At 44.6% G+C, this 23,771-nt stretch overlaps 1 protein-coding gene across 1 annotated transcript in view; it reads right to left on the bottom strand.

Moving 5' to 3' along the window:
* The window catches only part of adamtsl3 (ADAMTS-like 3), an 869,253-nt gene that overhangs the window by 779,370 nt on the left and 66,112 nt on the right, over nt 1-23,771 (bottom strand). The window contains 1 exon segment of the mRNA XM_072468743.1: nt 8,330-8,449. Coding sequence (XP_072324844.1) covers nt 8,330-8,449 — 120 coding nt within the window.

Below are 23,771 nucleotides of genomic sequence, written 5' to 3'. Positions count from 1 at the left end.
ACTCGTTAGCATCTTCCATATTACGAGCATCTCAACCTGTAGTCTCAGGCCAGGTTTCAGTGAAAGACAAAAAAAGTCCTTCGCTGAGAAGTTTGCAGGTAATTCCCTTTGTAACACTTTGGATTGTGAGGCAATTCAAGAAGCAATATACCTCCATGAAAGCAGCGATGGGAGTGCAGAGCTGTCATTGCTTCTATTGAAGTCCAATAAATAATACAGCTAAGTCCATACAGATATTATCATGTTCAAGTAAGGAATGATTCCACATCTAGACCTCAATCATAATGAAATGAAAGCCATATTGTTGCAATATTGTCATACATTCTTGTTTGTAGAAAGGCAACTCACATCAGGCCAACACATGCGGTTTGCTTGCTGTCTCCAAACCACTGATTCAACTGACTAATGTAAAAATATCTTAATCCGGTAACAAGCATTTAGCCTCGCATTTTATTCCCATTAACTCCAGATGCAATACATTTTTTTCAAAAAACATTATTATCCTTGATGGTACCTTGAATTGGCAGTAGTTGACAGATTTTCCTCACCAACCTTTCATTTTCAAAAGTGGCGCTGTGTCACTGAAAAGAACAGTTGGGCTACACCGATGCATACCACCATCCACTGGTGTGTGCATTCAAGCAGGATTCACATGGTAGCATCCAGGGTATGTAATCAATTGTAGCTCTCTAATTGGGACTTAGTGGGGATCATAAATCAAGAAGTCCATATGGCACAGTGATAGCAGAGATTTGTCATCACTGACTAGGCATTGGGGAAGTCTAGGCTTTTCTGTCCAGGTTTAGAGCTCGTGCTACAAATTCATTGTATGCCAATAAAGATAAATGCAACACTGCACTGCAATGACTTAAAAAGATGAAATCATCGAGTTTAATTAAAAAATACTGAAATAGTCATTTGTTAGTACAAACCTGAATATTGCTGAAAAGAGAGACATGTTGTCAAAGCTTTTCATCTTGCACTCATCAGGACAAGCACAAGAATGCCAAATTTCAAATGATCACAACAATTTATACAATAGGAGGAAAGGGTGCTGATCTGTTGGTAAGCCTTTTTCTCCTTTAGTATAGATTGTTGTAATTATTTGAAATTTGTCATTCTTGCATTTGTCCTGATGAGTGCCAGATGTAGAAGCTTTGGTAACATGTTTCTCTTCAGCAATATTGAAATGACGATTCATCTTATCAAACTAACGATAGGGACAGGACAGTACAATCGAGACCTTCAATCTGATCACAGATTCTGTACTCCACAGCTGGCTTCACCTTGGGAAGAGAAATAATTGATATCACTGGTTCTTCCATTTGCTAGACAGCTGTCCTACCTACCATTGAATGAAAGCACGCAGATCACTGGCTGGCTAACTTGTGTGCTGCATGTGTTTGACGCAGCACACAATGAACTGAATCTTCAGGCAAAGTCCTGAGTAGTTTCCATAATTACAGCCTTCAGCTTTCACTTAGCAGCTTGTCGAGGTTTGCCCAAATGTTCCCTTCTTGCCCAGTTTTTATTTTGTCAACGTGATTCTCACAAACGTGCCAGCATTAGCTGGACAATGAAATTAATGATCTGACAATACTTTGAAACCTGGCAAGCAGCGAGCCACACAGCTTGAGCTTCATTGTGGTTGACAAGCTCAAAAGTCTGGGAGCACTAAATAAAATGCATTTGTCAGTATGTCTCAGCATTAGCTCCATTCTGTCTGGTCAAGAAAACACTATTGACGTGCGATTATTAATTACTAGGAAGTGTACGAATCAATTTTTCACCTTAACCCTATGGCTAATCTAAAACACATTTTTGGATGGGGTCACTTTTTTTGCACATTAAACTCACTGTCTGACTTGGAAGCTGATAGCGAGTTTCTTCAAATAAATGAAATCCAATCTTAGTAATGTAGCTTGTGCTGACTGAAACCAAAGTGGTCTCCTAATAAGGGAGGTGGTCATTTAATTGGCTTTATGGCGCTCAATACACATGTTGGCCAAAGTCTTCCGCTCTTGCTGAGAGCAAATGGAGTTTTGGCTGGAACGCCAAGTTTTCTGTTCTCACTGGCACTGGCCCCAGCACTGACGAGACCGGAGAATCCCGCCCAATGAAACTGAAAGTCGGTTTTAACATAGATCAAAGATAAAATTCACCAATGTCAAAGATGAGTCTAAGTGGAACAATGCCAGATATCAATTGAATCAAAAAGTAATGTCAATGATTCAGTAAAGATAAAGCTCTGCACGACTCTGCAAGGATCGTCTGCAAAGGGAGGATCCTTTAAAGCAGAAATTTTGTCAGCCAGAGAGTGTTGAATCCATGGAACTCTTTGCCGCAGGAGGCTGTGGAGGCCAAATCACTGGGTGTCATGAAGACAGAGCTAGATAGGTTCTTGATTAATAAGGGGATCAAGGGTTATGGGGAGAAGGCAGGAGAAAAATATCAGCCATGATTGAATGGCGGAGCAGACTCAATGGGCCGAATGGCCTAATTCTGCTCCAATGTCTTACGGTCTTGTGGACTTTTGAAAAAGTGAAGACATTTTAAAGCTCCACTCAAAATCTTGGAATGTAAGAAGGTAAACAGATTTGTAGGAAAACAAACGGCAAAAACATTAGGAGACCAAAAAAAGTAGAATCATAGAGTTCCTGCATTTCAGAAGGAGGCCATTTGACCCATCGAGTCTGCACCTAAAAGTGTATCCTATCTAGGTCCACTCCACTTCCCTATCCCTATAATACCACCTAACCTGCACATCCCTGGATACTAAGGTGCAATTTTACCATGGCCAATCCACCTAACCTGCACCTAACCCTACCTAACCCCACTCTGACACCCCATCCCTGTAAGCCCATCTAATGTTTGGACACTAAGGGACAGTTTAGCATGGCCAAGACATCTAAACTGCACATCTTTGGACTGTGGGAGGAAACCGGAGCACCCGGAGGAAGCCCACGAAGACACAGGAAGAATGTATAAACACCACACAGACAGTCACCCAAGGTCAGAATCGAGTCCGGATGCTTGGAGCTGTGAGATAGCAATGCAAACCACTGTGCCACTGCACCGCCCGCTGGGAGGACACAGTTGCACTCATCTAATTCTGGCCTCTTGAGCATCCCCGATTTTAATTGTTCGAGCATTGGTGACTGCACCTCTAATTGCCTTGGACCTAAGCCCTGGAATTCCCAATCGACAACTCTCCACCTTTCTACCTCACCTCCCTCCTATAAGACGTCTTGAAAATAGATGTCAAACGTTTACTTGCATTTTTCTTTTTACAGATGCTGACCGACTTACTGCATTAAAATAAATGCTGCTTTATGTAATATAATAATAATCTTTATTGTCACAAGTAGGCTTACATTTACACTGAAATGAAGTTACTGTGAATTAATATGAAACAGCTCTTTTAGAATGTCACATTAATAAACGTTAAATCTCCATTGACACAGCATCTATAACTCATTCATTGCCTATTGAAATATATGCAGCACTTACAACAGGAAATCAGTGGTCATTATCCCGATTCCCAATCCACAATCAGAGGTAAGCATAAATGGTCAGTTTTCCTCTTCTGCTTAATTAAACTTACAGGAAACTCTTCATTGTGTTTCGCATTACAACGATGATTTCCTGCATATACTGGTACTATAGGTATTACTTACAAGGCAACTCCAGTGAACTGAGAGAAATATTGAATACTGCACTTAATAGTCATTTGGTAGTGGTCTTTTAAACTTGAGAATTGCTGGAAAAAGAGACATGCTGTCAAAGCTTTTTATCTTGCACTCATCGGGACAGAATTTGCAAGAATTGTCAAGGGAACAACTATTTATACTGCATAAGAGAGTGCAGGTGGACTCTGATTGGTAGAGATGTTGCCATGGAAAATGCACCAGGGAGCAGTTAGCTGCCACGCTTTGGTTCAAATTCAAACCAGGATGGTCAACTCTTGCAAATTATGTACGATACTTAAGTTAGAATAACCTTCTGACATATTCCATAGTCCTGAGTTAGAGAAAGGGGAAAATGGTGGGATGTAGGGTGATATTCTCTGCCTCCCTGTGAAGTGTTTCTCAGTGGGGGGAGGTGATCACCGTTGGACTGTGGCGGGATCTTCTGGGCTCGGCGCCGTCAATGGAACTTTCCATTGAATCCACCCCATGTTGCCGGGAAACCTACAGCGGGGGGATGCCGTCGGTGGGGCCGAATAACCCCATCAGCGTGAACAACCGTAAGACCTTGGCCATAACTTTAAGCAGCCTTGTCATTGAAAGATAAAATATTAACTATCCTTAACTCTATTTTAGATTTAAAATAAAGCAGAACATAACTACAATAATTCAGTATTTCTGTCATCAAAACAAAGCTCATAAAGTTGCATTCCCCTTAGTTACAACATTTGCCAGGCAACCAAGTTTTAACTTCTTAATTTCAGCCAAAAAGTCAAATATCTTGGCCCCGGCTTAAATGAAACCAATTACATGGGTATTTTCATTACTAAGTACAGCATGCCCTGTAAACATAATTCTCGATTGTCTATTGTAGAACTTTCCAATATCACAATTGTTGGAACGCAGATACCATTGCAACCTTTTGTTTTATGTGCAGTGTTCAAACTTCTGTTGAAGAATATCACGTTGTGGAGTGTCACTGATCCACAATCACGATGGAACGGTTTGAACCGACCTCGGGTCGCTCACACAAAGGGTCTGAAGAGGCTAATTGAGGAGGGCATTCCGAGCTGGCTTTTGCACAATTGTTTCAACATGCTTTGAGTCTGTTTTAATGACTTTTATTGCAAAAATCACCATGTACAGTAGGAAGATTCATTTTCAGTCAAACTGTAGGTTTCCTTTTGTGTAGATTGCAATAGATGATTATTTAAGGAAATGTTCCCTTTGACAAAATCATTGCAGCTCCGAGCCATTTTATTGATAATTTTAAATAAAAGTTGCTGATAATCCGATAATCCACAAGTCACGTCCCAACGTATATGCGTATAAAATTTTGAAGTTGGTATTTTAATTGGTCTGCTATGTCTGTTTTCCTGATTTTAATTGATTATTTTCTGCTTTGGTTTTGAATTACATTGCACAAAATCAACCAATCTCAATAACATTGCAATAAATAACATATTATATCGTATTCCCCCCAAAAATCAGTCACCGTTCTGATCACAACCTATATTCAGAGGAAGGATGCCATTTACACCTAATGTCCTGAGTTCTGACGTGAATGCATTATGGATAGGTTTTTCTCAAGAAATATAGGTCTAGGCATGAAGGAGAATAAAACACGACTTAACATGTATTCTGTGAGGTTTCACCATTTGTGCGAACTCATCCTCCAGTCGTTAGTTATTCAACTTGATAACCTGCCAACAATAGTATCGTTAATACCCACCGGCACCTCTGTTGGTTGAGAGCCTGGTCAGGGTGAAATGAAAGAAGAAAATATCTATGATTTTCCAGCCCTTCCCGTTGGTGGGATCTTCCGGTCCTGCCAAAGGTAATCTTCCTTGGCAGGTTCCCCGATGGAGGGACGGGGTGAGCCATGCATAACGGCGTAGACATCCCACCAATGGGTAATGGCAGGCCACCTCCCTTCCCCCTGAAAAAAAACACCACGGATGTGGGGAAGGGACGGAAATCCCGCCTATGATTCTTCTTCTGGGTTGCTAACAAGTTTAATCTCAGTAGAACGTCAGATAATCCAAGATGCTCAGCAACCCTGGACCTGGGATTTATCTTCCGCGCACAGATCCAAAGATGGTTGGGCCTGCGAAAACTGGGCCTCAATTTCCGAGCGAACTAGTTAGAGGCACCAAATCATTTTAATTCAATAATGTCGACTGAATTTTGGGGGGAACTTTTTCAGTAAGCAATCATGCTGAAGGTATGCAATGCTGCAATGCTGCATTAATATTTTCACAGTCGAACAGGATATAAACAGCCCTTCAATAAGGAGTTAATTTTCATTTTTCGTTCAAATTCTTTTCAAAAGTCTGAAGCATTCCTGCAAGTTATTAAAACAATTTCATGTTCATCTAACTTTAAAGTGCCTTCAATTTTAAAAATGTTAAGAGTCAAGAAGCACTCACATCCTTTTAAAAATATAACAATGATAGCAATCAGTTTTTACAAACTTCTATATCTGGGAAACTTAATTAATTTCAGAGAGAGACATAAATAGCACTCTTTGTTAACTATGCTCCACAAAACTCTTATCTGTGTAAAAAGGTCTGTCTTTCTGTCTTCTGACATGGTGTGCACAAGTAGGCCACAGTAGCAGAGGAAAAAATCTACAAATGGATGTACTGTTGCACATTAAAGGTGTTCGTTAGACTCCCCTGTACAGTATTATATGCAACTCTGCTCACCATAAGAGGGTTATTGCGGCTCTTGAGAAGGCAAACACTGGAGGTTGCATTGGTTCACTTTTGAGAAAGTTTTGGGGATTGGTTGAGTTGTAATTATATTATTGGGCTAGTAATCCAGTTGTCTGGACTAATAATCAAAATATAAAAGTTCATATCCTACTACAGCATCTGGAAAATTTAGATTCAACAAATAAAACTGGAATAAAAATCTTGGGTGGAATTTAGTGTGAGGTGACGACCAGCACTCATCTGCTGGCCAGAGAAGCAGCATTGGCCCAAGTTTGCCTTCTTTTGAGAAGACCTCCCACATTAAGTGGCCTTCCCTGTGATCAAGGAACCCTGTGCATAGGTCCACCCGCCGAGAGCTGCCAGCCAATTGGAGGCTCGTAGTTGGGCATAGCTCAGCAGTGTCACTGGGGGGATGATGGCTACTGATGGCACTGCACCCACCTGAGACCGAGAATTGCTGAGGGGCCAGGTGAGTGATGGTTGGAGGTTGGCATCAAGGAAGGGGGTGGCATTCAGTGGGCCCTACCATTCATGATACTGGGCCCCTCGATGAGGCACTGAGTGACTTTGCATGAGGGACCACACTCTGCAAGCCCTCCACCAACACTGATAGGGTTTGTATTTTGGGACTGCCACATAGCGAGTTCCCCCAACCTGCCGATGGGTAAATACTAGTACTGACAAGATGAAGCCCTTAAGTGGACATTAATTGCCCTGGTTCAATGCCACTATGCCATCAATCTTGCCATAAGAGAGAGCATTAAATTCGGCCCATTGTGTCACTGATGCTGAAAATGTATTGTTGTAAAAACCCATTTGCTTCACTAATGTTTTACAGGGAAGGCATTCTGCCATCTTTACCAGATCTGGCATGTATGTGACTTCAACACACAATATCGTGACTGCTTTTTAACAGCCCTCTGAAGTGACCCAGCAAGCAATTCAGCTCAGGGAACTTGGGGATGGGTAATACCCATCAATGAATAAATAAACAATCAATGTGACCTAACTGAAGATGACGGAGAAATGTGATTCAGTGACTTTCTTCACTATGGTCGAGAAAACAAAAACTAATGGTCAAACATTCTAAATGAATAAGTTTAAAGGGAAGACAAGCAAGTTCTTCATTTTTAATAACACTAAGAGCAATAGATTTGCAAAAGAGATGCTACAGAAGACTAGAATTCCTACAGTGCAGAAGGTTGCCATTCGGCCCATTGAGTCTACCCCGACCATCTGATAGGGCACCCTACCAAGGCCCACTCCCCCGCCCTATCCCTGTAACCCCACCTAACCTGCACATGTTTAGACACTAAGGGGCAATTTAGCATGGCCATCCACCTAACCTGCCCATCTTTGGACTGTGGAAGGAAACCGGAGGACATGGAGGAAACCCACGCAGACACGGGGAGAACGTGCAAACTCCACAAGGACAGTCACCCAAGGCCAGAATTGAACCCGGGTTCCTGGCGCTATGAGGCAGCAGTGCTAACGACTGGCCCATCATGCTGACTAATATAGACTAAAAAGACAAATGGGTATCTTTTTAGAGAGGAAATAAATTGAGTGACAGATCAAGAAAACCACGAGAGTTTGGATGAATCAAAAGAGGACGGTTATGATTTGAATATCTAACTCTACGGCCTACTCTTTCAAATCACTCTTAATACACAACACAGCATCAATGGTAATCAGTATCACTGAATCAATTTACAGTGACATGAAGTGTTTATTTCTGAAAAAGAGAACCTTGGATGAACATTAAATTCAGTAGACATGCAGATAAAGCAAATTTGTATGCACACCAATGATTGACTTAGTTCTTTGAGGAATATGTCATGACATGTCTGATTTCAGATCATCTGGCTTGTGTCACATCGTTCTTTGCTCAAAAAATAGTCATGTTTCAGGAAACCTTGCACCGACCTGATCATCGTAGCGGTAAGTCAAGACCTGCTCGCCTGTTGTGTCTTCCAGAAAACTCCCCTGTGGAGAAAGTGCAAATTCGGGAAGGAAGTAGACAGTCTGTGATTGTTCCCCATTTCCCTAGAAAGAAAAAAAGAATGAATAGCATCACTTTTGTTCTTTTTCTCCATCGTAGAAACTAAATATCGACAAAAAGTTTTAAAGTGGTTTTATTCTAATAGCTCCAATTTTCCAGTCGCTTCAACCCATTTCACCAAATATCATCCATCATTATTAGCATGATTTCCTCTCTGAAACTATTCTCAAGGTATATGGTTGGTCACGTATCAAGAGAGCGTTCAAGCCCACGATGAGTTTTCAAATACTAAGCATGTCATGTGCATATATGACGAGAAAAAATTAAATGCGATTGCCTAGAGATGGTTGTTTTTAGTTTTCGTGTACGAACACTTGCTGAGCAAACACGTAGCCACGACAATCTTGGCTCGCTGGTAAAATATTCTGCGCAGAGTTAAGGGCATGGATTCAAATCCCACATCAGGAGGTTGAGCACAAAATCTAGGCTGATGTTTTTTGTGCCATGCTGAGGAAGAAGTGCCACTGTCAGAGGTCTCACTGTCAGAGAGTTTTTGGATGAAATATTAAGCTGATTCCCAGTCTGCCTCCTCAAATGGGTGTGAAAGATCCCTTCATATTATATTAAGGAAGAACAGGGGAGTTCTCCCTGGAGACCAGGCCAATGTTTGTGTTTCAACCAATATCACAAGAAAAACAGATTATCTGGTCAAGTTTACATTATTGTTTGTGAGATATCGCTGTGCAGAAACTGTCATGTTTCCTCTGTCACCATTTTAAAAATGGGTTGTTGATGGTCATGTGCTTTGGAATGCTTTGAGGTTGTAAACGGCAAGGCAGAAATTGAAGTTCTTTCTTTCTTATCGACTTGACAATCTTTTATTTGAATGGAGGAGTTAATCATTTTGTTTTAAATGCCCAACGCCTCTGTCAGATAAGTGGACAGAGGAATGTCAACATACATACGAACATGAGTTAGGAGCAAGAGTGGGTCACTTCGAGCTAGCTCCACCATTCAATAAGATCATGACTGATCTGACTGTAACCACCAGCCTACCCCCGATAACCTTTCACCCTCTCCCTTTTTATAAATCAAGAATCTACCTCTGCTTTGAAAACATTCAAAGCCTCTGCTCCCACTGCCATTTGAGGAAGAGGGTTCCAAAGATTCACTACCTTCTGAGAGAAAATAATTCTTATCGTCTCAGTCTTAAATGAGTGACCTCTTACTTTTAGACAGTGATCCCTGTGTGATGAATGGTTACTGTACCCTTAACACCCTTTGTGGGTTATGCCCCTTTAAGACCGGGTTTGGAACCCTGGGGGACTCCGCCTCCGGCTCCGCCCACCAGGGAGCCGTATATAAGGTGACACCCTGTAGGCAGCACTCAGTGAGCAATCATCTCTGTAGCTGGCTAGTTCTCTGCTTATTAAAGCCTTCATTTACCATTCCACACTCTTGTGTCGTTATTGAGGGTACTACAATTTAATAAGTCCACGTTTGTGTGGGCCAGCACTGATCGGCGCCTGACTGAGTGGGCCGGACAATCAATGGTGGCCGTTGCATCCTGGGCAGATAGGTCGTAAGTAGGTTTACGACCTACTTCCGCGAGCATCATTTGGTCCCGGTCATTTTGGGCAGAGTTCAGACTCTGATGTTTTGCGGGGTGAATCCCGCGAAGAGCGGAGGCTGTCGGGAGGTCCGCTGGAGGCCTCTCCCGAGATTCTCTGGCTGCGTTGTGCTCTTGCTTGAGCGCAACACGGCAAGAGAATCACACCTTAAGTGTGGTAGTGAGCGAGAACTGCCGCGAGCTCTCCAGCGCTCTTCCTGGCGAGGCCGGCAACGCAATTCAACATTAATTGGTACACTTAACGAGACCCCACGGGCTTCTTGCCGCAAATCAAGGCTCGCCAGCTAATTCACCGGCATTGTATTCGTCAAACCTCCCGCTACAAGGTCGAGCAGCACTTGCTCAGCCAACCCCAGCCAGCTCACCGCGGAGACTGGCCCCAAGATTTGGGGATGCAGATCTGGCGAGGCTGCAAAATGCTGTGGAGGCCAGGAGGGATGTCCTGTTCTCCCAAGGGTCCCGGAGGGTCAGCCATAGGGCATCCAGTGCTGCCTGGGTGAGGTGGTGGCAGCTGTGAACGCTGGGAGTGTGACCCGGAAAAGGTCAACGTCTGACACCGGGTAGTACGAGTGAGCATACACCAAAGTCCATTCTCCTGCAGGTCCAATAGCTGATGGCGCCGATCCATCCCGGGTAGCCCCTCTCCAGCCTCCCATGAGACCACCTCGGAGGAGAGGGAGGGAAGAGGTAAACTAGGAATGGTGTGCAGTGTGAGGGAAAGCAAGGCGTAACGCACATTATTGTCTGCATTGAGAAACAGAGCAAGCTGTACAGATTTATTTTTTTATTGAAGAAAAGTGAACCTCACAAACTCGAGACTTGCTGGAACACAGCAAATAATCATCAAAGCTCTTCTGGGAAATAAACAAATCCTGGATCAGATATTCAACCAGATTTGCAACTGGAGAGAGATTTTCATCAGACTGTAATCATGAGGGACGCTGTGTGGGAGGACTGGGATCTGGCAACATGGTGGGGTTATGATCTGGAGGCCGGAAAGAAGAATTTGTGAGATTGGGAAAGTACCTTCTATTCTAGCCAGGCACGTCCGCTTTTTGTTCCCTATTGCGCTTCTCCTGCTTCTCCTGCTCTCAATCTCTTTCACTCCCCCACTGACACCCCACTCAACCATCCATAATTCTCTACTTCCACTATCAAATCGGTTCAAACGCATTGAACTGCCAAAACAGTGAGATCCAAAGCTGATCCCTTCTTCTGATGTCTTGCTGATATCCTTAAAAACATGTTACAGCACATAGATGGTCGAAAAGGTGGTGGTGGTGTGTCATTATTCACTCAAGAAGATCCACTTTTACATGCATGTTGTGGTGTAGAGCTGTGGATCGTGATGGTAGAGGCTCCAACTTACTTTCCATCACATGGCCAATCACATGTAATTTCTCACATTCTGCCTCCCTTGTCCACTGAATTTTGGAATATCATAACCAATGGATCCACTATCTCTGTTGCCACTTCCTTTACCACCCTAGGATGTAGCCCATCAGGCCCTGGGGACTGTCTGCCCTCAATCCCAAGAGTTTGTTAAATACCGTTTCCCTATTGATGCTGATTGTTCCAAGTTCCACCCTTTCTATTACCTCTGAATTACCCGTTCCTATAGGAATGGTACCAGTGTCCTCCACCGTGAAAACTGAGGCAAAGCATTGATTTAGCATCTCTGCCATTTCTGTGTTCCCCATTATTAACTCACAGTTTCATCTTCCAAGGGGCCAACCTTCACATTAGCGACTCTTCTTTCTTGTTGGAGAATTGTTAGAATGAATTATCAAGGACGTAATATCAGGACATTTGGAAAGCCAAAGCGCTATCCATCAGAGTCAGCATGGTTTTATGAAGGGCAAATCATATTTGACAAATTTCCTTGAGTTCTTTGAAGATGTACTAGGCAAAGTGGATAATGGGGATCCTGTAGATGTAGTATATCTGGACGTTTGAAAGGCGTTTGATAAGGTGCCGCACAGAAGGTAAATTCACAAGCTGAAGCCTTTTTCTGGATGGCAAGATGTAACTAGTGGGGTGCCACAGGATTCGCTTGGGCCCCAGCTATTTACAATCTATCTTAATGACTTGGATACAGGGATAGATGATTTTATAGCCAAATTTGCAAATGACACAAAAATAGATGGGACAGTAAGTTGCAATGAAGAAATGGATATAGGTAGATTAGGAGAGTAGGCCAAAATGTGGCAGATGGAGTTTACAGTGGATAAGAGTGAGGTCATGCATTTTGGTCGAAAAAATGGAGAGGCAACTTAATATCTAAATGGGGAGAGACTTCGGGGTGCTCCGATGCAGAGGGATCTGGGTGTCCTCGTGCATGAGTCACAGAAAACGAACATGCAGGTGCAGCAGATAATAAGGAAAGCAAATGTAATGTTGGCATTTATAGCAAAAGGAATTGAATATAAAGGTAAGGAAGTGTTATTGCAACTATACAATGCATTGGTAATACTGCACCGGGGGTAGTGTGCATAGTTTTGATCCCCTTATTTGAGGAAAGATGTAGTGGCATTGGAGGCAGTTCAGAGGAGGTTCACTAGATTGATTCCAGAGATGAGGGGTTTGTCGTATGAGGAGAGCTTGAAAAGTTTAGGCCTATACTCTCTAGAGTCTAGAAGAATGAGGGGAGATCAAATTGAGGTATACAAGATGCTAAAAGGTGTGGATAAAGTAGACATGGCGCTGATGGTTCCTCTTGTGGGGCATTCTAAAATGAGAGGTTTAGAATAAGAGGTAGCAAATTTAAAACAGATTTGAGGAAAAACGACTTCTCACAATGTCATGTGAGAGTACCTTTAAGAAATGGGTGTTTATAAATAGGTGTGTATATAAATATCTGTAGTGAGAGTACCTTTAAGAAATGGGTGTTTACTACTGCAGTGATGTCAGAGAGTGGGTGGAGCTGGGCTGTCTGTCAGCTTTTTGCTTTCGTTTTTGAGCAGGCTGCAGGGTGTGTCTTAGTTTCGTTTTCAGTGTTGGAGCTGAAGCCAGACCAAGCAGGTGTACTGCTGTTCTCTCTGCCATCAAAAGACTATCTCTTGATCATTTGGTGAATTCAGAATTATAAATGTTTTCAGTAGTGACTTTAACCTGATGTGCTTCTGACAAAGGTTTTGTTTTTAAGTTGTATGGATGTTATAAAGGAAAGCTTAAAGGCTTAGTGTTGTAGTCTTTGGGGGTTGTATTTGAATTAATGGTTGCTAAGATGTTCACTGTATGTTTTAAAAAGGTTAACTTGAGTTCATAGAATAAACATTGTTTTGCTTCAAAAAATACTTTTCCATTTCTGCTGTACCACACCTGTAGAGTGGGCCGTGTGCTCCCCATACCACAATCTAGTAAAAGCTGTGGGTCAGGTGAACTCCATGATACACTTTGGGGTTCTCTAAACCCTGGCCCATAACACAAAGGGTTATGAATCTGTGGAATTCGCTCCCCCAGAGAGTGGTGGATGCAGGGACAGTGAGTAAATTTAGACAGATTTTTAATTGGTAATGGGTTGAAAGATTATGGAGAATGGGCAGAACAGTGGAGTTGAGGCCAGGATGGGATCAGCCATGATCATATTGAGGGTTTTAGGCTCGAGAGGCTAATTGCCGACTTCTGCTCCGAGGTCATGTGTTCAAGGGAGAAGATACTCTGACTAATTTTGCAATCTAGCTCTTGTTCTGTAACATTGTAGGTAGCAGATGAGGAACATATCAGCCAAGATAGAATGGTGGAGCAGACTCGATGCGGTGAGTGGCCTAATTCAGCTCCTATATCTTATAAACTTATGGCTGACTAGGCATCTGTCCTGCATTTAATACCTACTATTGGCATGTGTTGAAAGGGTTTGCAGTTTGATACTCAATCTGTTTAGCAATCTGTTTGGTACTGTTTGATAGTACCTTCCTTAAACATTAAGCTCCAGGGATATGACTGATCTGATAGAAATTTGTGAAATTATGAAAGGATTTGACAGACTGGATTCAGAGACAATGACCTGGATTTTTGCAAAGTTGATTCCAGGATTCCCTTTCCCGGTGGCCCCAGTTTTTGTGGGTAGTGAGCCCACTCCCGATCTGCCGCTGCAATGTTTGTGCAATCGGGCCAACTTCTCAATAACCCTTGGTTCATTGCCCCTGAGGAGTCATGAGCCATAGTCTGGATTTGGGAACGGTTTGAAAAGCAAGTTCAATAAGTCTTACCCATCCTTCAATGCCAACGCAATGCCAATTCAATGCCCATTCATGTTCGCCAGCCACTCCCTAGAGCCCCTCACAATCGCCATGCCAACTCATACTCCCTAGCCACTCTCCATGGTCCCTCAAACTGCCCATGCCAACTTAGTGACAACTCATGCCCTTTTCATGCCCATTCACCGAACATACACCATGTGCATAAACAATGAGCCATATAATACCAATAGCATGTGTGAAACTGCTGAGAGAAAGAAAATGCCCATTCTCAAATCTTCTTTTGAAAATAAAACTGCTTTTCATACAACTGTGGCATTCAGACAGACGGTTAAGGATTTAAAATAGGCTTCAAACCTTCACACCTCTTAATCATTTCCAAATAAAATTGAGACATTGACAAAACAGATCACAGAAAGAACAACTTATTGTAACCACCTAAAGATATCAGTCAGGCAAAGTCAATACTTCTCTTCAGTTGTCAAAATAGAACTCCTTGCTGAGCTCATACTTCTGTTTATTTTTCTTATTTAATTGTGAATGCTTGGCTGTGCACCCAGACCAATAATAAAATTCTGTCCAACATTTCAGGTCTGTTCAAACAAAAGGTTCAGTGTGAATACTGCACAGTCGCCCCAGTGAGTGTCATGCCATCCTCGACAATCAAAGTCTCCCAAACACTGAAGGGTGCACTCCAAAGGACAGTTTATTAATTTGATTATGAACCCGGGCCTTTTCAGGGATCTTCAATTCTCTCTTGTACAGCAGTTCAAACTTCCTTCAAACCCTTTGCCCTCTGCAGCAAGCTTACCAGAACGACACAACCATGAATATCTTTCCTGCCAAAATAACAATATTTCAGCAGCACTTTAGCATACAGCGAAGGAGACATTGATCACAGAATCATATCATAGAATCACAGAATGTACAGTACAGGAGGCCATTCGGCCCATCGAGTCTGCCCCGGCCCTTGGAAAGAGCACCCAACCCAAGCACACACCTCCACCCTATGCTCGTAACCCCGCCCAACCTTTTTTGGACACTAAGGGCAATTTAGCATGGTCAATCCACCTCACCTGCACATTTTTGGACTGTGGGAGGAAACCGGAGTACCCAAAGCAAACCTACGCAGACATGTGGCGCGAACGTGCAGACTCCGTTCTATGATTCTATGATTATAAGGAAAGACAGTAACCTCCGTATAACAAATACCTTTTAATCCACGTCAAGCTCGGAGATTGCAGGTGGAGGTGGGGAGATTGTAAAAATGAATACATTTCAGCTCAAGCAAAATAGTATCTTTATACGGGGGAATGCTCTTTTCTACTCATTCACCTTCGGAGGATTATGTTGTGGAAGGACACGCCAATGAACAAAGTATTTTCTGAATCTCCAAAGCTGAACATCTGGAATAAAGGTTTTGCAGCAACCTTTGGCTCAGCAACCCATCATGAGACAGGCTTTAAGTGGCGTGGTTATAGTAGGTGAGAAAGCTTGGTGGAAATGTATTATATTCACTGGAAGGAACAGAAATTGTCTCAACGTTTGAAAATTTTACTCTAGAGGGGTAATTGTGTTGACATTCTGCAACCAGTCTGAGCTGAGCTTCTCTCAGTTTCACATTAGCATCTCAGAATTCTTTATATCCGAAAGAATTAATAGTGTGTATGAAACTGGTAATGTCGCAAAATTTGGCAAACTCACAAAATTGACCAATGGGTTCAAAAAACACTGGCATCGTAAAGCATCTGTATCTATAGGCTTCACTGTAAAGGATGTGTCATGTTAATCACCGTGGGGTAACACGGACTGCAACTGGATGCAGTTGTACTTGAAAGTAGACTCCAAACTTTGATGTTAGTTCAATATGCTTTACTGAACTTGTTAAGCAGTGCACACAGTTCGCTGTGGGTTTGACACTCTACTAATTTAAGCGTGCTTACTATAACTAACTAGATCAGACTAGCTCTGAGCCACGTGTAGAAGATGCTAACTGATATATACACCCTGACTGTCACTACAGTTGTCACTAGTGGAAAGAGGCAGAGTGTTGATGCCTCGTGTGTTTTATAGTGGGAGACCACCTTCTAGTGTTCTGCCTGGTGATTGGGTGTGTTCTATCCTGTGTGTTGATTGGCTGTACTGGGTGTCTGTCACTGCCTGTCTGTATCTCATTATGTGCATGAGTGCATATCATGACAGGATGCACTGAAAGTGAAAAACAGCGCAGGTTTATGTGGGTTGGAGCGATTACCCAGAATCCCATCATTTGCAGACTGGAAGTTTGTGGCAGAAATTGCAACAATTCTCTCCCCATTTCTTGCAGAGACATAACAGCCTAAGCTGTTGCAATAATTGTTTGAAACAACTGGTTGGCCTGTTAATACTGTTACAACCGCCTGGACTACTGTACGGTCAATTCCAGTTCACTTGATCCGGAGTCGCAACACAATTGAAATTAATAAATATGTCTTAGAAAAACACCCAAAGTCTTGCAAATCTTACAGCACCGGTAGCAGAATCTCTCAGCGGTCCCACTGTTTTCTTTATCCCTTTGATTTCCTTAATATGTATCTTGCCATTTTTCCCCCCATTCTTTTTACCTTTTTTCCAATAAACCATCTCTCACACCAGCATTTCTCAGTAGTGTGGAAGGGACGGTGTGTAATTAAGCCTGCGTTCTATCATTTGCCTGCCTGTCGGTGCTAGAAATGTACTGTGCTGGGAGGGTTAAGTCCTGGAGCTGCACACAGGATTGCGGCCATCACCAGGCGGGCCAGAAACCTCCCCTCCTCCAGATCCTAATCCCCTCCTCCTGACTGCCCGCCCACTGCTGGGCTGAGAAAATGGGTGAACAGCTTCCAACCACCACTTTGTCTCCTGCAGATGGGTGGCAGAGGATCCCACTCATGTGCAGCCAAGTGCACATGTGCAGGTCGGTATCGGTGACCATCTTGCCCAGCCATCTTGAATTAGCAGGAGACAGAGTGGAGTGCAAATCGGCTGCCATGTTTCCCGCAACAGTGACTACACACTTCAACAAAAAGTACTTCATTGCACTTTAGGGTGTGGGTGTGAAAGACATGAGATAGATGCAAGTCTTTCTTTTTTTTCTTTTTCAGCCAAAAACAGCTTCTTCCCCGCTGTTACCAGACTCCTAAATGACCCTCTTATGCACTGATGGACTTATGAACTGATCTTGTCACACATCTTCTCTACCGAGTAGTACAACATTCCTGTGTCTATATATTTACATTGTGCATTTTATGTTTGCCCTATTATGTATTTTCTTTTCATGTACGGAATGATCTGTTTGAGCTGCATGCAGAACAATACTTATCACTGTACCTCGGTACATGTGACAATAAACCAATCCAATCTAATCCAATCCAATGTTCCTCTCAATTAAAAATGTTGCTTCTACCCGCTCTCAGTTCAGGTAGAGCCTCTGTCCTATGCCTCTGACCGGATCACAACGACACATTTCATAGAATTCTGACTGTGCAGAAAGCCATTCGGCCCATCAAGTCTGCACTGACCTTCCAAAAGAGCACTCTACCCAGGCCCACTCCCCAGCCCACCCCATTGTATCCCCGTAACCTAACCTGCACATCCCTGAACACTAAGGGGCAATGCAGCATGGCCAATCCTCCTAACCTGCACATCTTTGGACTGTGGGAGGAAACCGGAGCACCTGGCAGAAACCCACACAAACTCAGGAGAATTTGAAAAATCCACCCAAAGCCGGAATCAAACTCGCGTCTCTGTTACTGTGAAGCAGCTAACCACTTTGCCACCTTTTCTTAGCTTCACCCACAACACCGCTCTGAGCCTCCTTTTCGCCCCACAACCCCGAACAAAATTCCACTCATAGTTCCTCCCCCACCGAGCAGTGCTTTGAGGTGTTATTTTCAGTGGTTGCTGTCCCAATCTATTCTGTAATGAAGAAGATCCAATGTGAGAATCGCGACCCACAAGAAGCGACAGCATTCAACCTTGTGGGGCAATGTGGAGCACTGGCTTTAATCCACAAATACAGAAATGATAACAATCCCCTTAACATTGAATGCCCATGTGAAATATTCATGGTTGGTTCGGGCGCATGCAAAACTCCTAAACTGACATGGTCTGAAGGCCTGCCAACTTTGAAAGCTTTGCAATCTGTTCCTCTGGTTAAGTAGAAGCGCATGTCAGGTGAGCTGGCTGCACGTTTGAGGCACACGATCTTACTCTTCTGCTTCAAAAACACATCCTGACATATATTCCCTCAGAGGAAGCTTTCAAATCCAAGCAACAGTCAAGATAAAGTGGCACTCAGCTTGACTTTCTCTGGGCTCCAGTGCATCTGTTCAGCGACTGTTGGACACAAAGATGAAGATCCCACTCAGTGTAGGGGGTGAATGGTAAAGACTGCAACCTACACCTGGGTTATTTTGGGTCATCTCTTCACAACAACAATATCTCATGCATGGCAATGAAGTCTTCTTTTTCTTAGTCTCTTCACTCCTTGACAAAGCACAGGCCACTGAAAAATTCGCTACATCTAATCCCATCTTGGGCCAAACTCTCCAGGTGAATTGGATTTGATTTGTTTATTGTCACGTGTACCGAGGTGCAGTGAAAAGTATTATTCTGCGCGCAGCTCAAACAGATAATTTAGTATATGAAAAGAAAATACGTAATAGGGCAACAGTGCAAATACCTAGACACCGGCATCGGGTGAAGCATGCAGGAGTGTAGTATTAATCAGATGAGTCCATAGGGTCATTTAGGAGTCTGGTAACAGCGGGGAAGAAGCTGTTTTTGAATCTGTTCTTGTGTGTTCTCAGATTTTTGTATCTCTTCCCGATGGAAGAAATTGGAAGAGTGAGTAAGCCGGGTGGGCCGAGGAATTGCGGTCTTGGGCCGAGCAATTGCCATGCCAGGCTGTGATACAGCCAGATAGGATGCTTTCTGTGGTGCACCTGTAAAAGTTGGTAAGAGTCAATGTGGACATGCCGAATTTCCTTAGTTTCCTGAGGAAGTATAGGCGCTGTTGTGCTTTCTTAGTGGTAGCGTCGACGTGGGTGGACCAGGACAGATTTTTGGTGATGTGCACACCAGTTGTTGCCATGTATAGCCCTCGGCTCTCATCTCCTTTCCTGTATCTCGCCTTCATATGTATCTTGGTCTGCCTCACTTTCTCTTTCCTTGCGGGTTCCAAGTGAGAGCTTACCATGTAATGTTGCTCCGCGGCTCCTTGAGGTTATGGCCTATCCAATTCCACTTTCCCCTTTTGATGTGGAGGACCACTGGATCCTGTTTTGGCTCCTCCCATAGCCTAATGTTATTTTCCCACTCAGGGATGTCCACAAAACCACGTGGATCTCTGCAACGTGCACAACAGAGAACCAACGTGGTCACACCTGCATCAGTAAGACCTTCAGAAGATCTTCGCCAGATGTCAGAGTTCAACCGGGAGCAGATGCATGTTCAGACATCCAGCTGAAGCTCAAGGGAGGTGCACAAATAGGGTCAGCTGGAGTCAAATTCAACATCGACAATCTCAAGGACAAAGCAATATCTGACTTGTATCACTTCAAAACAGTTTCCAAGCCCTTCATGATTTACAGGCTATTGAAACATCAAGAGAGGATCAATGGGAACAACCAGACTGCTTGGAAGAGAACACATGAGGATGTACTGCGACGGAAGAAAAAACGACACAAGCCTTGAATCTCAAATGCTTACTCCTGAAAAATTTGAAATCAGGATGAGGAAGAAAGAGGAGATGAACAATTGTCGCATCAGAGCACAAAGGGATACAGAGAGGTGAACAAAGAAGTTAACGCTAGTATAAAAGCAGATAAGTGGAGATACATTGAAGATCTTGCAGAAGAAGCAGATGGGCATAATATGAAAAATGTCTATGAAACAACTAAACAGCTATCAGGAAAATTCAAACTAACACCTAACTTAGGGACCTAGATGGCAGCAAGGAAGTAGGTGCAAATCATTTTTTAAATTGTTAACATGTTGCCTCTGCATATCGCAACTGGTCTTGACAGGCTTTTTTAGTAAATAAATCTGGTCCCTGCTTAATATCTCAAAAGAATGTTTCTCAAAGAATTAGTTCTCTTAACTAATTCATTCAATCACCTCTATTATTTTATAGAGAGACATACAATCTTAAATTTTATTGGCTATATATGATAATCATTATTATTTAAAAAAAAAAAATTTAGAGTACCCAATTCATTTTTTCCAATTAAGGGGCAATTTAGCGTGGTCAATCCACCTACCCTGCACATCTTTGGGTTGTGGGGGCGAAACCCACGCAAACACGGGGAGAATGAGCAAACTCCACATGGACAGTGACCCAGAGCCAGAATCGAACCTGGGACCTCGGCGCCATGAGGTCCACATCATTATTATCAATGAATGGTTCTCACTGTTCAAATGTTGCCTCTCTACTGTAAATGTCTGTCATTACCCCTTACTCAAAAAAACAACACTTTTGATACCTCCACCATCCTTGCGAACTACCGTCACATCTTCAATCTCTCTTTCCTCTTCAAAGTCCTTGAGCATGTTGTCACCTCGCAAATCTGTTCCCACCTTTCCCGAAATGTCATGTTTGGATCCCACCAATCAGGTTTCTGCCCCTGCCATAGTATTGAAAAGGCTCCTCCCAACTCATTATAATAATAATCTTTATTAGTGTTACAAGTAGGCGTACATTAACATGTAATGAAGTTACTGTGAAAATCCCCTAGTCGCCACACTCCGGCGCCTGTTCGGGTACACTGAGGGAGAATTCAGAATGTCCAATTTACCTAACAAGCATGGGCGGGATTCTCCTACCCCCCGACGGGTCGGAGAATCGCCGGGGGGTGTCGTGAATCCTGCCCCCGCCAGCTGCCGAATTCTCCGGCGCTGGGGTTTTGGCGGGGGCGTGAATCGCGGCGCGCCGGTCGGCGGCTGCTGGCAGCGCCCCCCCCCAGCGATTCTCCGGCCCGCGATGGGACGAGTGGGCGCCCGTTTTCAGTGGGTCCCGCCGGCGTAAATCACAACAGGTCCTTACCGGCGGGACCTGACTCCACAGGCGCCCTGCAGAGTCTGCAGGGGGGCACGGGGGGGGGGGGGGATCTGGACCCGAGGGGTGACCCCACGGTGGCCTGGCCCGCGGTCGGTGCCCACTGGTCTGCGGGCGGGCCTGTGCCGTGGGGGCATTCTTTCCCTCCGCACTGGCCGCTGTCAACCTCCACCATGGCCGGTGCGGAGAAGAAACCCCTGCGCATGCGCTGGGATGATGGCAGCACTCGCTGGTGCTTTGGTGCATGTGCCAACTCGCGCCGGCTGGCGGAGGCCCTTCGGCGCCGGTTGGTGTGGCGCCAAGCCCTTATGCACTGGTTGGCGCGGCGCCAAATACTCCGGCGCCGGCCTAGCCCCTGAAGGTGCGGAGGATTCTGCACCTTCGGGGCAGCCCGACGTCGGAGTGGTTCACACCACTCCTCGGCGCCGGAGTGGCCCACCCAGCCGGTTCGCGGAGAATCCCGCCCCCTGTCTTTCGGGCTTGTGGGAGGAAACCGGAGCACCCAGAGAATCCCCACGCAGAAACGGAGAAACCACACAGACTCCGCACAGGCAGTGACCCAAGCCAGGAATCGAACCCAGGTCCCTGGCGCTGTGAAGCAACAGTGTTAACTACTGTGGTATGGTATCAAAATGGTTAGTGGGACATGAGCGTGCAACTTCTCAATGCCATGGGATATTCTCAGGGGCAGGTAGCTCAAATGAGGTAGCTGTCTACGTGGAGTCTACACGTTCTCCCCGTGTGTGCGTGGGTTTCCTCCGGATGCTACGGTTTCCTCCCACAGTCCAAAGATATGCTGGTTAGGTAGATTGGCCATGATAAATTGTCCTAGATTGGCCATGATAAATTGCCCTCAAGTGTCCAAAAACGGTTAGGTGGGGTTACGGGGATGGGGTGGAGGTATGGGCTTCGGTAGGGTACTCTTTCCAAGGGCTGGTGCAGACTCGATGGGCTGAATGGCCTCCTTCTGCACTGTAAATTCTATGAAATGTGTGGCTGCCCAGCAACCTGATGAAGGAAGCAGTCAGTTGAACCAATTCATACTCCCTTACCCAGATGCCATCATTTTACCAGAGTTGGGATGGGCCCAGCCACTGCCAGATAAGCCAAGATGGCCTCCCTGCCAGCTCTCATCTGGGGCTTCCTCCTTGACTGCACCATGGCTCATGGAGGTTCTCTGCAGTGGCAATGGCTGCCCAACGCCTCATATACTGGCTCTGGAGAATTCTGCCCTTTGATTGTGTTATAACCTGCCTACTTACCATTGGCTGGGGACTAATGACTATCCCACAATCCTGTGGGAGTATGAGCTTCCCCAATGAGGGGGGCGGAGAAACCACTAGTAAACTCCTAGTATAAATAAAGCTGGCCAGTTCAGGAACCAGCAGGAAGGAGTATGTAGCAAGGGAAGTTACTGCTACTGTTATGTATATCATAGAATTTACAGTGCAGAAGGAGGCCATTCGGCCCATCGAGTCTGCACCATGTTATAGTAAATAAATGTTATTACTTTGTATCCTTAAAACTCGTGCTGGATTCTTCGTGGCCCTTACAAAACTGGCGACGAAGGTTAAAGTGAATATCCGTCTACACTGCTGAAGCCACCTCCCTGGATTTTTGTTGGATACAGGTTGGAAGTTGTTTTCTATTATACCATGCCTCTGTACGGACGTTTGGTTGTTTCTGATGCTGCGCTGGAAAGCTGGAACCAGTATACACAACGGATGCGTTACTATTTCCGGGCAAACAATATCACCGAAAACGAGCGACATGTGGTCATATTGCTCACCGCCTGCGGGCCGCATACGTTTGGGGTGATTAGGAGCCTTACGTACCCAGCTGCGCCGGACACCAAAATGATTGATGAACTTGTGAATATTGTGGGGCAACATTTGAACCCAACCCCGTCCACGATAGTCCAGCGTTACCGGTTTAATACCGCTGAGAGGACCCCTGGAGAATCCCTTGCCGATTTTCTATCCAGGCTACGCAGGATTGCGGAGTACTGTGACTATGGTGAGACCTTGTCAGAAATGTTAGGCGACTGTTTGGTTTGCGGTATTAACAATGCGGCCACCCAGAGAAAGTTATTAGCGGAGCCAACATTGACTTTTCAACAGGCCATTCAAATAGTATTGTCCCGAGAGAGCGCAGAGCGAGAAGTACAGGAGCTACAGGGAATAGAAGTGCATGCCTTGGGGCGCAACCCCTTCCGTCCGAAAACGTCCCCCTGCACTCCTGCGGTACCTTGGGCGAGGCAACGTCCGGACCGACGCCAGTGGCCGTCGGACATTGCTCCCCGAAGGGAGCCTTCTCCAGAGCCAATGGATGAGGAGCCATGTCCGTGTCTGACTTGTAGGCGCCGGCCCCGTCGCGGACGGTGGTCTTGGGGGAACCAGAGGCGCCGTCGTTCCGACCGAAACGGGGACCAGCCCAGGGGCCGTAACTGGGACCAGCCCAGA

This window comes from Scyliorhinus torazame, chromosome 12, assembly GCF_047496885.1.
Source record: "Scyliorhinus torazame isolate Kashiwa2021f chromosome 12, sScyTor2.1, whole genome shotgun sequence".
In the NCBI taxonomy this organism is placed as follows: Eukaryota; Metazoa; Chordata; class Chondrichthyes; order Carcharhiniformes; family Scyliorhinidae; genus Scyliorhinus; species Scyliorhinus torazame.
The sequence above is the reverse complement of the archived record's forward strand: the minus strand, read 5'-3'. Positions and strand labels throughout refer to the sequence as shown.